Source organism: Vidua macroura, chromosome 8, assembly GCF_024509145.1.
Source record: "Vidua macroura isolate BioBank_ID:100142 chromosome 8, ASM2450914v1, whole genome shotgun sequence".
Taxonomy (NCBI): domain Eukaryota; kingdom Metazoa; phylum Chordata; class Aves; order Passeriformes; family Viduidae; genus Vidua; species Vidua macroura.
In genome coordinates, this window is record NC_071578.1 from 27,035,911 (window position 1) to 27,051,085 (window position 15,175).

A 15,175-nucleotide genomic window follows, 5' to 3' on the forward strand; every position below is an offset into this window, starting at 1 on the left:
CATTACAACACCGGGAAGGGAGGGCAGGAGGGAGGGAGCGCACGGCCGGCGAGCGCCGCGCCGGCCCTGCCCACGCAGGGACCCGCGGGCCCCGCGCAGCCCCCGCGGCGCCCACCCGGCCCGGTCCGCCCGGCCGGCGGCGGGCAGCGCCCCCAGCGCCGCGGCGGGGCAGGGCTGCCGGGCCGGGGGCGCTCCCGGGGCCCCGAGCAGCCAGACCGGGGCGGGAGGGCCGCCGCCGGCCGCGGCGGAGTCCACCTTCGACGGCGCCGCCCGGGGCCGGCGCAGACCCCGCCGGGCACCGCCCAGGCCGGGCCGCCCGACGGCGGGGAAGGGGCCTCGCCGCGGAGGGAGCGCCCCGCGTCCCCCCGGCCGCAAAGGGAGCGGTGCAGGCGCGGCGCTGCCCGGGGCGCCCCGGCTCTCCCCCGCCCGGCCGAGGCCTCCGCGGCGCGGCCCGCACTCACCGGCGGTGGGGACTCCTCATCCTCCGCGCGGGGACGGCAGGCGAAGGGGGAGGCGGCCCGCTCCCCGCCGCGCTCCGCGGGCCGTTCCCGGGGCCCCGACGGCTCCGCTGAGACGGGGGCGAAGGCGGGTGCGTGTCGGGCGGGGGAGGGCGGGACGGCTCGGCGCGGGCTCGGCGCAGGCTCCGTGTCCCGGCAGGCGCTCCCGGCGCGTCCCTGCGGGGCGGGGCGGGAACGAGCCGGATTCCAATCACTGCAGCCGGGCGCGCGCGCGGCGGGGGCCCGCGGGGAGGCGGGAGCGCGCCCGCCGCCCCCGCCCGTCCATCAGCACGTGCCGTGGGCGGGAGGGCTGGCGGGGCTCCCCGGCGAGAAAAGTTGGCCGGGAGGAACCAGCCGGGCCTGCTTTTCCTCCCCAGGAGCCCCTCCGCGGGCGGGAGCGCGGCCCGCAGCCCGGGCCAGCTTGTCGCTGGGCGCCCGGGCCCCGGCGTTATGCTGCCCCGCCGGCCCAGCAGCGCTTTCCCCGTGAAGAAGCTCCTGTAGGAAAGGGCTGGAAGGTGTGAGGGGAAAAGTTGCCAAGCCGGTGTCATGGAAGCGCTGCTGGCCTTGAAGAGGGTCGAGACACGAGAAAAGCAGCTGCGGCTGGATTTGGCTGCGGGGCCGGGAGGCTCCATCCGTATGCTGGTGGGGTTGGTGCCGTGGAAAGCGGCCGAGCTGGCGGGATTCACGGAGGAGGTGGGGTGCGGGATTACCGCAGCACCTTTGGTGAGCTCAGGGGGCTGCGAGTGAGCTGGGGAGGGCAGCGAGCAGTCAGTGGTGGCAGCGGAGTAGGGAAAAAGGAGCGACTCGCATGGGCCTTTTGGCTTCGTGGAAGAATAGTTCTGAGAAGGCTGACGTTGCAGTGCCGCGGGAGGGATAGAGTTCCATTGCAAAGGACAGCATTGTTTGCTTTTTCCATTTCCTGTATCTAAATAAATATGCCCAGTTAGTTAGATTGGAATACATTATAACTTCTGCAATGAGCTGTTCTGCTTGCTGATAAGGATGCTGAAGGCCATGATTTGCATTGTATTTCGAAGCTCCTTATCATTAGGACAAATTGGAAAAGTAATAATTTGTCTGTCTGTCTTCAGGTGAGGTCTCCCAGCAGCAGTGCAGAAGGAGCTCCAGTGACAGTGTTACGTGCTGTGGAGGCAGCACAGCTCCCACCTGGGCTGCTGTTTTTAATCCTTCACTTGACAGTGTGACAGCAGTTGTGCTGCTGATGTCCTCTTGCCCTTCACCTGTCCTGTCACTTGGTTACTCTGCATCAAGAACTTTGCACACAAAGCCAGCTACGGGGGAAATGAAGATCAAATGGATCGTAGAGACCTACTCAGTTTCCCTTTGCTGCACACCAAAACACTCTCTAGGCCTTCGGGACACACCAGTAATTGCTGGTGTGGAGATGGCTGCCCAGATAAACTGAGTATAGAGAATAACCAGTTGGGAAGCAATCTGGCTTACTGGTGCCAAATAGCCACATGTGCATATATTGCGGGAAACATGGGCTTGCTTATTTTGTTGACCTCTCCACAGTGTAGCTCCATTTTTGCATGCTAATATCAGATAGGACTTGTAAATGTTGTGTACTCCACTCCAGAGTTGTCACCTCTGAATGTAAGATGAGAGCACTGGCTTTGTATCTGGCTCACATGCGTTTCACCCACAGATTGTTAGATGAGCGCTTCACTTCTGTATTATCCTACACAGCAAAACAAAAGAGGAAGTATAACTTCAAGCCTATCACCTTCACACACTCCTTTAAAATGTAGGCAGGTAAAGGCACACCTAATAATTGTATGTGGCCAGATACTGTGGTGATAGGCATTTGAAAATGCAGGTCTTGTCTTACTAGACTTTTGAAAATTTTTTCCGATCACCATCATCCAGAAAATCTGTCAGTGTCCAAAACAAAGCCAGCCTGCAAGAAAGACAAAATCACAGCTTCCATGCCAAGCAATACAGAACTCCTATGCTTATGTTTATAATTTCAAAGGAAAATATGAGTCTGCTGTTCTTCCACTCTGTGTACTATGAAATTATAGCAGCAGAATAGACACTCAATATGGAAGAAGAATGCAGCATGCATGTGTGTGCTCCCAAGCAGAACCAAAGCTGTTAGTGCTAGCATCTCTTCAGTAATAATGTGTGCTAATACAGTCCAGTGCTCGTCGGATGTTAGGTACTGATTCCAATCCAGGATGCATGAATTTAGCAACAGCCACTAGCCTTGAAATGGATTTAACCCTTTTTGTGAAATGGATCAACTCTTTTCATCCAGTTCCTGGTGTGTAAATTTGCACATTGCAAAAGCTGCTGTCTCAGCCAGTACTTTTCAAGGCACTTGGGCATTGAAGATACCCACAAGTCCCTGTCAGGTCAGGAACAGTGTTGCAGAGGATGAAGTTTTGTATTGCTATGGCAAGTAATGCCCATCTCTACATTATTGAGTACTATTAACTCCTTGTCTTAATCACAAAATAAAGTCAGCAAAAATAAACTACATCATAATAATATTAGGACTGCAGGAGACCAAACTTCATCCTAATCTAAAATGATGAATCATAATGCCCTTTAGAAAGTATTTAGATTGTGATGGATGTCTGATGAAACATCACGTAGAAAATACTGATGTCTTTCAAAACAGTGCAGTACTTAGGTTTCAAATATCTCTTTTAAACCTTTTTAAACCAGAAAGTGAACACTTTAGATGATGGGCTCTCAGAAGGACACAGGGCTCCAGCAAGCTAGTTAGCAGCAGCAATCTTGGAGAGGATTTTAGGAATCTGCAAAAACTCAGACACACCAGGTTTAGTAATACTAAGCATTTATTTTGTTAATTGAGCCACACTCAAAAAACCAAAGTCTGAAAATCTGAAAATAAACATAAGTTTATTTGACATTTGGCCAAGATGAGATGTGGAAGTCTAACATGAGATATAGAAGAAGCGGTTCAAAACTGACTGTCATGAGGAAGAGAGCTGTATTACTAAAAAAAAAAAAAAAAAAAAGATAGCCTTCCAGCTACTTTAATTGTTATTTCCTCTCCAGGAATTTCTTATTAGTTCTTGGAATCACTAGGGAACTACAAACTTGAATATCAAAAGAACAAAGAGGTACATATAGGGAGAAGGTCAGCCATGTGATAGGACTTGATCTTTGTAGATCCTTCTTCCCTTCAGTCTCTGGAATTCAGATGTCTTAAATTTATGGTCCAAATATATTTTTGAGAACTGTTTGCAATTAGATGAGTATTTCTCTGTTACTGCTACAAAAATAAATATTCCATGTTACATATTAAAAGACTATTGCCCTTCAGCCAGGGACACAATTATTTCACTTAATATGACATGCATTTGGCTTTGTCTGTTTTTCAGAACTATTTTACTTGAAAGCATATTCTTTTGATTATAAATTTATTCAGCTGTTTGTTACTTACAAAAATAATGGATTTTATTATGTTTTTTAAATGTAAGCAAAAATAATTCAACAAGGCAGAGTCAAATCTGTGAAGAAATGTGTTCTTAAAAAATTTTTGCTCGTGGATCACTGGTAGTAAAGAGGCAAGCCATGTCCAACCAGTCTGGTGTGGAACTGAGTCCAGGGCAGCACTGGAGAGCACTGTGACAATAATCCAAGGAGTAACAGCTCAATGTGCAGAGCATGGGCACAAGGAAACAGAAGTGCTCCCACAGCTCAAGCACTTGGTGTGTTTTGGGCTTACTTGGGCTTCTACAGGGGATTCTTCCTCAGCCTCGAGCAGGTGGCCATGGAGGAAGGAGGACACAATGGCTGTACCTGTCCCCAGCAGCTTCAGGGTGGGAGCTGATTCCTCACTGAACTGTGCTGTGGGGAACTCACACCCCTGCTGTGGCAAAGGGCTGCAGCAGTGGGAGCAAGTTGCTCTGGGAGACATCTTCCCAGTCAAGAACCAGACCTCCCACTGCTTTTTCTGTTTCTTCTTCCTGTGCCTAGTTGAGCTGTATGATTTTGTTTTTATGGATTCACACTTACAAAACCCTGGTTGCAGTCTTCTCACCGGGTCATAATAAACCCTGATATAACTCCCCTTTTAAATACAAATTACTTTGTTTTTCTTAAAGCCAGAGCATTAAAAGTCTTGTCACAGAAAAAGGAAATATTTGTAGGCTCAGCAGATGCTTCACCAGGGTGCCTCACTCACATCAGTTTGTTTGGAGAATTAGTAATGTTTTTCCTAGATGCATGCACATAAAATCCCAAAAGTCTTCAGTTGCTCAGAGAAGATTAAGGATTTCATTGTAGCGCTGATTTTAAAATTTATGTTCTGAATTATCAGTCAGTGGTGCCAAATGATCTACAAGGAAGTTTGAATTATACTCAGAGAGAAGCTGAATGTTTGTTCCTCCACCTTTTGTTACAAGAGGTATTTGTTTCTTTTACAAGTTGGAATAATCCTTAGATCCAAACTCACACTGTATTAACAGTTCCTCTGTTAAGCCTGATGCTCAGGCTTTGTCCTGAAACTGGAGCAATGCTGAAAGAGGAAATGTTTTTAAAACCTGCTGTTACACAAGGCAAATTCTTATCAATACAGAAAATTTCTGTCTTGGTGTGTATAACAGCTTTGTCCTCAGGGGGCATGGATTCAAGTGGAACTGTTTCTGGCAGCTGTAGGAGCAGGCACTGTAGAGATTTACAAAGATGGACATTTATGAGACTGAAAATTCTCTGTTCTTCCAAGCTTCTTAAAATGAAACAGATCTGATCCTATACAAAAGGAATGAAATAAGTTCATCATTTCCTTATTTTTTTCTCAGTCCAAACATATCTTTAAACATGAATAAATTGCTGTTAAATAAGAGCAAGTGCAGAAAAATAGTCTCATTCACTTTTTTTTTTTCATATTATAGTGAAACCAATATGGGGCTCCAAAATTATAGAAGGATATCCTTGTATTTCAGCTAAAATGTCTGAAAATATATAATGAAGTTAAAGGCATAGCAATGAAGCTTTTCTTTCTCAGTCTGTAAGGTACTTGAATATTAACTGAAACCAGAACTTGAACAAGTTGAACTCACACAGCTAAAAGCAAATCCCAAAAAATAGTCTATAACTCCCTATGCTTCCAATGAGAAATTGGCCTGTGTCTGCAAATCTCCTCATTTGGCTGCCACACCTAATACAGTTTAAACTCTCACTGGCATCAGCAAAAAATTACCTGATTAGGGATGCAGGATTGGATCTAAGATAATAGCATATTAAAAATCCACTATGGATTCAAAAGCTACTAATGGAAATTAAATCCCTGAGAATATAAAACATTCCAAGCAGTCGAACAGTTTCCATTGTACATACTCAGAATGCTAAACAATAGCAGCTATTGCATGTGTGACCATCAGGAAACACAGCTGTGCTTCTTTGTGTTACAATTAATTACTTCCGTTGTATATAAAATTGAAAGTATTGGTACTCTGGGGCGGAAAAAGGATATCCTGATGCACTGCTCCTATTTCCTTACCAAGGCCTATTACTGAATGTTTCACCATTAATTCACTTACAATGAATTACCCTGCACAGAATAAAGGAAGGGTAGATTGGGTGGTTAATTGTTATGCTAAAAGCTACTTTTTCTTTGGATTTTCACTCTCCTACATTTTTCTCTCATTTTACTACTTTTGCATATGCCCTCTTTGATAGTAATTGTTCACTTTTAATTAGTTGCACTTAATAAGAAGGTCTAAAATAAACATTTACTTAACTATCTTTTCACTTAAAGATTGTTCTATTAATATTTCTTAAGTTACAAGATCAGAAAAAGCACAATCTTTCTCTCTGTCCTTTAAAAAAATGAACAAAGTCCTCTCAAGTGAAGTATTTGTGGCCAGGTTCTCTGAAGCTGGCACACAGAGATGTAATTTATACCTTTCTGTGCCAGTGAATATTCCTAAGCTGGAGGGGAATGAGGATTGTTACCCAGAGTTAGGGAGGAGTAGTAACAACTCTCTCTTATGTGTTCTTTTTTTTTTCCTTTTTTTTTTTTTTTTTTTTTTTTTTTTGAGAATTGCATAAGAGCAAAAACTGTTTGAGGTTGTACTAAGTAGGCAAATATGGACCCTAAGGAAATACACTACCCCCAAACTTTAATATCTACTTTTTAATAACACTGACTCTTTCTTTTTAGGGAACTTCTAAACAGAGAGCAGCTTTTGTGACTCCTTAGGAAGTCAATGAATTCTCCAACAACCACCAGCCATGTAAGTCTATAAAAGGTGCATAATGTGTTCTGTGTTTGTCTCCAAGAATTTAATTTCTCAGGATGTGTCTCCTGTCCTAGAAGTCTGACAGTCTGTCACCTTTCACCACCAGACTGCTTCCAATCCGTTCTAGGATGGCTAACACAAAGCTGAGTAAGTTACATGTGGAAAACATGGAGTCCTTCAATGTGAGAATAAGTAAATTTTGCCAAATGAGCTGAAACCTTTGCAAGTTTGAATTCAGACTGGTGTCATGATGCAGTAACAGCAGCTCAGAAGAGCTCCCATTCCAGAAACTGCTTTACATAATAAAAATGGCAGAAAATCACCATCCACAAAACAGCCCTGTTGTCCTTTTGCTGGCACTGGGAATACAATCTCAAAGGCAAACTGTGCTCTGCCATTATTTTATAACCACACAGTTTTCAGATTCAGGTATGCTCTGAGGCCACAGCTAGAACCAGGATCCCTGGCTAGCAGTTTGGGTTTCTTGCAAGGACTTTCTGGCCAGAAGTAGATTATGTGTAGTGTACATGCAATAAAGCAGAAACTTTCAATTAGTGTCATCTATGTTGTGCATCCACAATAAATCTCAGGAAGTCTGGTATTTGCAGGCTGCAGTGGGCTGAATGCACTCACATGAACAGCAGAGCCCACTCTGTCACCTTTTACCCCACAGCTTACAGGCATGTGAAAGAACAGGAACTCTGGTCAGGCTTCTGCACGTGCATTAATCACAGGGAAATTTACAATATCCTTGGAATCAGTACAGGGAAAAATTTGCAGGAAGAAAATCTGTCAAGGAATGTGCAGGGGACAGCTGAAGAATATTTTGTTGTGAAAGAACAATACCTGGTCTTTTTTTACAATGCACAAATAAAAAATTAATTCCTGAAATCTTATTTTTATATGAAGCCAGATTTTTGGAAAGTGTGCCCTTTTTTCTGCTCCCACATCTCCTGTGCTATCAAAATTGTGGAGTTGTTACTTCATAAAGCAAAAATACCTAACAGATAACAAAACCCAGCTAGGGTGCACTCAGATTCATGCATTATTCTTAAGCTTCTTAAGTATATAGTAAATGGACTAGATGACAACAATTTAGGCTTAAATAGTGCAGGTATGAAACACATCCACTTAAAGGAAATCAGAATCTCAGTTCTGAGTGTTTTAACCAGCATATATGTCCCATACATGCAGGAATACATATAGGAATGCTTGCATTAGTCAACATGGAGATTTCTTTAAAGGAAACTAAACCTCAATCCCAGCATTATTTTCCTGTCTACATATGATTAGATCTTAAAATAATTTAAACACTGTAAATCATTCTTTTGTTTTGAAATGAGATCTTTAATTAAGGCTATAGATATTTATTAAACCTCCTGAAAATCCAAAACATCCTTTTTAATACACCATGAGAATAAAACAATCTAGAACAGCAAGTTTTCTGGCTTTAATGTAGCAAGCAGCATTCATTCCACAAGCACTGGAAGAATCATCATCTTCACTCAATTCAAGGTTGTATTTTTATCTATATCTTCTAATTAAAAGAAAAATAAGTCTCAACTCTTTCAGTAACACTATGCACAGTAAAACTAAACAGAAACAGAGGAATTTCCGTAACATCTTTGTCATAAATCAAAGTAATCCCATTTCTAAAGTAGTAAGATTAGAAAATACTTTTGTAGTAGAGACAGATTTATTAATGATACTTTATGCATACTAATTTATTATTCCTTAACAGTAATAATCCGGAAACCTTCAAAGGAAAAATGTTTTGTTCAAAAGTTTAGCTTTGTTAAAAAAAATTCCTTCACGTCTTTATTACGGAGAAAATTCTTGTGACTCAGCCTGACAGTCCTTATTAGTACAACACACGTTTGTTACTGTTTTCTTTTGATGTAATCTTCCTAAGAGGAGGCACAAATGTATTTTAACAGCTATCCAAGGGCATATTTCATAGGCACACAGAACAGAATTTATGCCTGCATATAGTCTGAGTCTCATCCATAACTCTGATTTGCCTGGGAGAACAAAGCATTTCATTGTGTATTCAGTAATGGTTTCAGCAATCTTATTCACACATTCCTTCCTTTCTTAATCAACAGAAACTGTTTGAATTCAGGATGCATGATTGGAGTGGGAGGGGCAAACAATGCCAAAGCCTGTACTTTTGAAATCTCCATTTTCTTCAGAGCAATAATCTCTCTTTAAGAATCTCTGTTAAGAATCCCTTAATGCAACATTTGTCACACATTTTGCACCATGTCCTCTCCTAATGAACTTTGCTCTATTCATTTTTTCCACCCTGTCAGCTGGCATGGTGCTCTGCTTATGCCTCTATTGCTTCCAGTTCCAACAACTGAACTCTCCAGTGATCACAGTGCACAGTTTACGAAGCACTGTCTTGTGCAAAGGTTAAATGTCAGAACAGACAATCTGAAAACCAGCAATTTTGATCTGACAAAATACAGCATACATTCTGGGCATTCTTTTCAATTGCATTTCATTGTAAACAGAAATTGGGGCTGGGAAATAAAATCAAAAATGCACAAAGCTGTGATTCCTGATGCTGTACTTGGTAATGGCATCTAAATCCAAGTCTGTTCATTTATCATCTAACTTCTTAATTATGTTTAATATACTTATTTGTACTTCTAAAATGCCTGTATTTCTGAGAGGCGTGCAACAGGAATGCACAAAATGGCTGTTTTTGTAAAACACACTGTTATATGAAGTCATCCTTTCATTTGTACATATTTCTTGGCACTAGAGCTCAGTGAGGGTGTTTAAAACATTTTGTGTATTTTAAGCAACTTTTGCTAAGAAACTTTTCAGGTAGAACACCTACCTGAACATATGCAGTCAAACTTTGTTTGCAGATGCATCAATGTAACTGAAGAGAGAATTTACCCACTCCTTACAAAGTTACTATAAACAATATTTGTTGACACAATAAGGTCTGTGACTATACAGGTCTTGCTGAGTTACAACATGTACTGTTAGCAGACTGCATCTTTTAAGCATACTAATATTTGTTTAAAACAGCATTATTTGGTCAATAAAATATTCAAGACTGATATACAATAAAGGTGAAACCAATGCTTTTAATTTTTATTTTCAGGTCTGAAGTAGAGAGTACAAGCTTGTGTATGCTTTCTTACTGATATTACATGGCTGAAAGCTGTCAGCTGTTCACATGGCATATTAATAAATATACCCAAATCATAAAGCTTTAAATGTTTTTGCACATTGCTTTTATTACTAGACTGTTTTATTCATGTTGGCACAGATAATCCATGCAAGGTAATTACTCACATCTCATAAACCACCCGACATTCAGTTCTGAAATAACTAGAAACTTAGGAAAAAATATCTATCTAAAAGCAAGGGCACTTGTGGCATCAAGTCAACATGTCAAAATATTATAAAACCTAGACTTCTAATACATGATCACTGCAGGCAATAAATCACTCAGTTTCAAATTCTGATGTTTATAAATACTAAACAAATTAATATTCACTACCAGGAGATGAGTATTGCAAAAAACCATTAGTGTGCCCAGCATTAGACACTAATGAATGTGTTCAGTGCTGTAGACATTCACATTATTAAACATAAATACAAGTAATCTTCAGCAAAACATTTCACCCAAAGTACTGACCACTGAAGGACCAATGGAAAAATATTTTTCCTTGTTTTGAATTGATTTTAGAATTGAGAATTGTGTAACTTGTGAATCCTGTATAGTGAAAACTAATGAAAAAAAGTCCTAAGACTGGGGGTTTTTTGTCCAGATAATAAAAGTAGCCTTATTTGGAAACATTTAATTTGCCCTATTCTGCAAAAAGAACACCAAAAGAGAGAAAAGCATTAAAAAAAGCTTTTGAATCCTTTGACTGAAAAGTTATTGAACACTTTTTTAGTTAGACAAAGACTGATCTTTTTAATTGATCATTCAGAGGTACAGTATCTTTCTTTTATTGGGCAAAACCTCACATTAATTAGAATGAAGAGAAATATTCCGAAGAACTTAGGACTTATCTCAGGCATCTCTTACAAGACATAAAACATAATCAAGTACACATTATTCATCTTGCATATTTTTGTCCAACATTATTTTCCATGATAGTTAAAAGGTCATATTTTGAATTTTGGAGATATATATTATTATATATATAAGCATTTTACACTCTCCATATCACAAAGGTGACGTAGCAGAAGAGTATCAGCAGTTATGTGGTATTCTATACCTCTGTGAAAGTTAAAATGCTACATTATTATTCACAAATTTCTGGTTCAGATATGTGCAAAAATTATATCTTAATATAGATATCAAGGGTGGGTACGTGGATTCCCTATTTTTGGACCACATTATGAAGCAGCACAAGTCATAACAGGAAATTTTTATTACAAGATAATCCTCAGGGTATCTCTGTTCTTCATTCAGAGATATCGCTGTACCTCATACAGTGATATGTAAACTAGCTTTAATCTCACTTTTTCAGACACCAGCTGGAGTCAGGGCATGTGCTACAGTGCAGGTTCTCTGCCCAAGGAATTTTTCAGCACTCTCTCAAGCCAGTACAGCTCCCACTGAAGTCTCTGCTGCTGCACTTTCACTGCTGCCACCCTGCAAGCCAGTTCAGCTCTGCTCACATACACTGCATTCCCTTTCCTGCAGTCCAGACTTCAGATTTACCAGATTGGATCCTTGCTCACCTCTTCTGTATGTATCCAAACCATCTCTCTGGGCTATTGGGAGCTACTTGTACCCTAATTTCTTACTTGAAGCCCTCATCCTGACTGTAGTGATCCTGGTGCCCCCTACCCAGCCTCCCCTGCCCCACCCAACTCTCTGACATGCCAGCGTGGTGAAACTGCCCTTACCTGGCTATTCCCTGCTCCAAGCCCAGCCTCAGGAAGGGCTCCCCATCTCCCCAGTGCCACTCAGCCAGAGGCCTGCAGAGCCCCTGCATTCTGGCAGCCTCAGGTGCTCTCCCTGTGCGATCCCAGTCTCCCCTCCCCTGCCCTCACTGACAGCCTGGTTTCCCACAGCCCACCCCAGTCTGGCCCCGCCAGGGGCTGTGAGGAGGTGCAGCCCCAGCCACGCTGCCTGCCAGCAGCTCTTCACAGACTGCACTCCCTAGCTGCAGCCCAACATCCCTGGCCAGATCTAAAATGATTTATCCTCCATGGTGCCAGCGAAGAGGAAGCTTATAGGGACATTGAGGGGGAAGGTGGAGGGGAGAATGAGACACACACATATGAACACATGCAGATTAGAGGTGAAAGACCTCATGAAATTCTCCTGAGGCATCCCTCACAAGCCCTTCCCATGGAGCCTGACTCCCTGTTCTGATGTTGCAGTCAGAGACTAGTCCCAGTCAGTGGCCAACACTGACACAAATCTGCCTAAAGAATATCTTCAGTGCAGTCTCAGTATCGATTATGCTGATGTGAATTCTCTCAAATAACAGATAATAATAAACAGCATTTTGTTGAATGGCACTGAAAAATGAAAAGGAAATGTAGAATTTTCTCACTGTTGTGAATATGTATTTAATGAAGTCAAATAAGAGTGGAAAAAAATATTTCACTTCCATAATTATGATATATTCCTCTGGAGAATATTATGAGCCAGATCTTTGGATTTTGTAATCTATAGGACCATATTCACACCAGCCCAGCACCGACTGAAAAGAGAAATTTGCTTGCTTACAGAAAAAAAAAAAACCCAAAACAAACAAACAAACAAAAAAAGGCTTTGCATATAATGTACTAGTGTTTTAGAATAATTCATGCATACAAAAATCTGACCCTGTAGCAACTCAGATCAGATCACTGCTAAGATCAGTGAAAACTAAGATACCTACTGAATAAATACAGGTCATACATGTCAAAACTGCCACAGGCAGTTCAGGTTGTTAATTTTGTCCAAGATGCAGACTGCCTGCAGCTAACTTAACCCTTATTTTAGAACTCTAAATTTATTCCTCCCCTAAGCTTTGGATAGTTTTTCATCCCTTAAAAGACACACAAATAAAATGGGCGTTACCCATGGGAGGGACAAGACAGACAATGTTATGTAATTTTTTGCTACTCAAAACACAAGGTAAAATAGGTGCAGATGGCACCAGCATGTGGCCCACAGAAAGCATCCTCAGCCTCAGAAGTACTAATTCAAAACTGTCAGTACTGCAAGCTGTCAACACACACATCATAATTCTCACTTAAATGAGTTAATAAAGCTTGAACAGTGATCAGACTTTCCATCTCAACTCCATCAGACAGAACTGTTGTCTCCCATATAAAAGTCACTGATAGTCAAAAATTCAAAAATATCATCAGTACTACAAATATTGCTTATTTGAAAAAAAGAGTTTTATAAATAACAACTTGAAAGTTGTTCTCAAGCTATTAGGATAGATGCCTGTATAGTTATTAGAAAAGATGACTGTATGGTTATCCTAATTGCTGGAACATAGCTACTGTTTTCCAATGGCAAATACTGCTACAATTCATGATGTGCTGCATTTAAAGTAAGGAAAGGAATAAAGAGTATGTGCCTGCTGCCTTACGGATTTTTGATACACATTCATTTACTATAGGAAAAAAATGCCTTTTTCCTAATTATGTGGGATAGAGGAGGGAATTTTTGCAAGCTCTCTCCCACAACCTAGCTGTGTTAGATGGATGTGTTTCTTCTGTGTTCACTAGTGTGAAGGTCCAGATGTAGGTTCCTACCTCCCTCTGATATTGGTGGGAATTAGAAACCAAAGCAAGATTGAATCTCTTTTTTTTTCCACAGGAAGAAAGGAAAATGGTTTTGAATTAAAAGCTGGCCTTTCCAGTCAGCTCTGTTCCATTCAATGTAAGAGCAATTTGGAGAAAGCCAGTTGTCCTTTTCCATTACGATTTGAAAGTGAATTATCTACTGTGCACATAGAAGCCAAGTGCACTAGCGAGGTTGACCCAACCATTTTATTTTCAAATTGTTATGGATTGTCACCTAGGCTTCCCAGCTACATACGGATTCAAGGCAGACTTGTTATTTGGAAAGAATCTAAAATATCTGATGCTATGAGGCAGCACCACAACATAATGGAACAGCACTCACTTTTCCTAGAGGAAGCCCTAATCTATTTATTTCCCTTTGAAAGCTACGGCCTTTGGTTCTACAGATGACTGTACATATGGCACTTACTCATTCTTGCTATGAAAGAAAATGACTTAATACAGAAGTATTTTTCCAGTTGTTTTTAAACATCAGTGTGTGGTCTAAGCAGTAAAACTGCTGTGGGGAAGTTAACTTGAAACTATATTTGCACATTACTTTTTATAATAGGGTTTTTAGTTAATCTCAATATTTCCCCCAACTATTGCTATAATAATGGACTAGTTCATGAGTTCATTTGGTTTTGACTGCTCATTCAGTAGGTTTTTGTATGAGCTTTGCAAAAAGCACATTCTGCATTTGTGAAAGAGGATAAAGTTAAACTTGAGAAGTACCAACGTCTAGCTTTTACCGAGAGAAGTGCTAGCCATGGTTATCAACTTTATGATTGCCCAGTTAGTCATCTGTTTTACCCCAGCATTACTGACTGCCAACTCTTCTTTTAAACATTGATGGCATGGGCATGCTTCTTGCACAGTGGCTTGTCCTTCTTGGAGTAGAATGGCTGACCTTCCAAATTCACATGGCATACCTAGAATTAATAATAAATGCAATCAGGAATAATTAAGGAAAAAGAAAAGGGAGAAAGATGTGGCTATCAGTTTCAACTGTATTGCTCTCCTGCCCATGCATTTCACTGGTAGTCTTTAGGAGTCATGTATTGATTTGTTATTGATTTAACCCACTGAAAGAAATCAAGTTAGGTCCTCAAAAAGACCCCCACTGTGAGAATTGCATATTAACAACATAATAAAACTATCATTTCCACAGAAAACAGGGCAGCTAAGGCAAATGAATGAGCAAAAAAGAACATGAAATATTCAGAGAAAGTGTCTTTATAAGTAATCAATATTTATAAGTGATTAAGAGCTGTTATCTTGTGAAGGAAACTTGCTTAGTGTTCCTTTCTATGTTAGAATTTCCAAAAGACTTCAGTTTTCACAAAAACACTTTTTTGCAAAGGTAGTTTAGCTTCAGATATTTATAAATATTTCTATACTTTCAACTAGTCTACCTAAATTTTAGACTTAAACAAACATTAGAAATTGTCACTGTCAGTTTGGTGTGGCTAACATACTATTTTTAGCTAATTAGAGATTCTAGATATTATTACTTTAGAAATAATACATTGCAGAGCTGCTCAGTGGTATTAGAACCAGATGAAAGTACTGTTTATCATATGGATTTTTCTGCTTTGTGTGCAGAGTGTGGGAATATGGCCACACTCCAGAGCTATGTGCACACCACAGATTGATGAGTTT

General features: G+C 41.3%; 2 protein-coding genes and 1 long non-coding RNA gene across 8 annotated transcripts in view; 1 reads left to right on the forward strand and 2 right to left on the reverse strand.

Annotated features, from left to right (window-relative positions):
- The window catches only part of BMPR1A (bone morphogenetic protein receptor type 1A), a 73,785-nt gene extending 73,239 nt beyond the window's left edge, over positions 1-546 (reverse strand). For both annotated transcript variants that reach the window (XM_053984416.1, XM_053984417.1), the window contains exon 1: positions 462-546. The gene's annotated coding sequence lies outside the window, so the exon portion shown is untranslated. The remainder of the gene's footprint in view (positions 1-461) is intronic.
- LOC128811108 (uncharacterized) lies at positions 493-11,327 on the forward strand. Its single transcript, XR_008438231.1, has 3 exons — positions 493-589; positions 6,661-6,733; positions 11,245-11,327. It is a non-coding gene; the product is annotated as an uncharacterized LOC128811108 (long non-coding RNA).
- Positions 9,819-15,175, reverse strand: part of LDB3 (LIM domain binding 3) — a 116,226-nt gene continuing 110,869 nt past the window's right edge. For all 5 annotated transcript variants that reach the window (XM_053984412.1, XM_053984413.1, XM_053984410.1 and 2 more), the window contains one exon: positions 9,819-14,445. In XM_053984412.1, the coding sequence (XP_053840387.1) occupies positions 14,356-14,445 (90 nt within the window). In that variant the 3' untranslated portion in view covers positions 9,819-14,355. The remainder of the gene's footprint in view (positions 14,446-15,175) is intronic.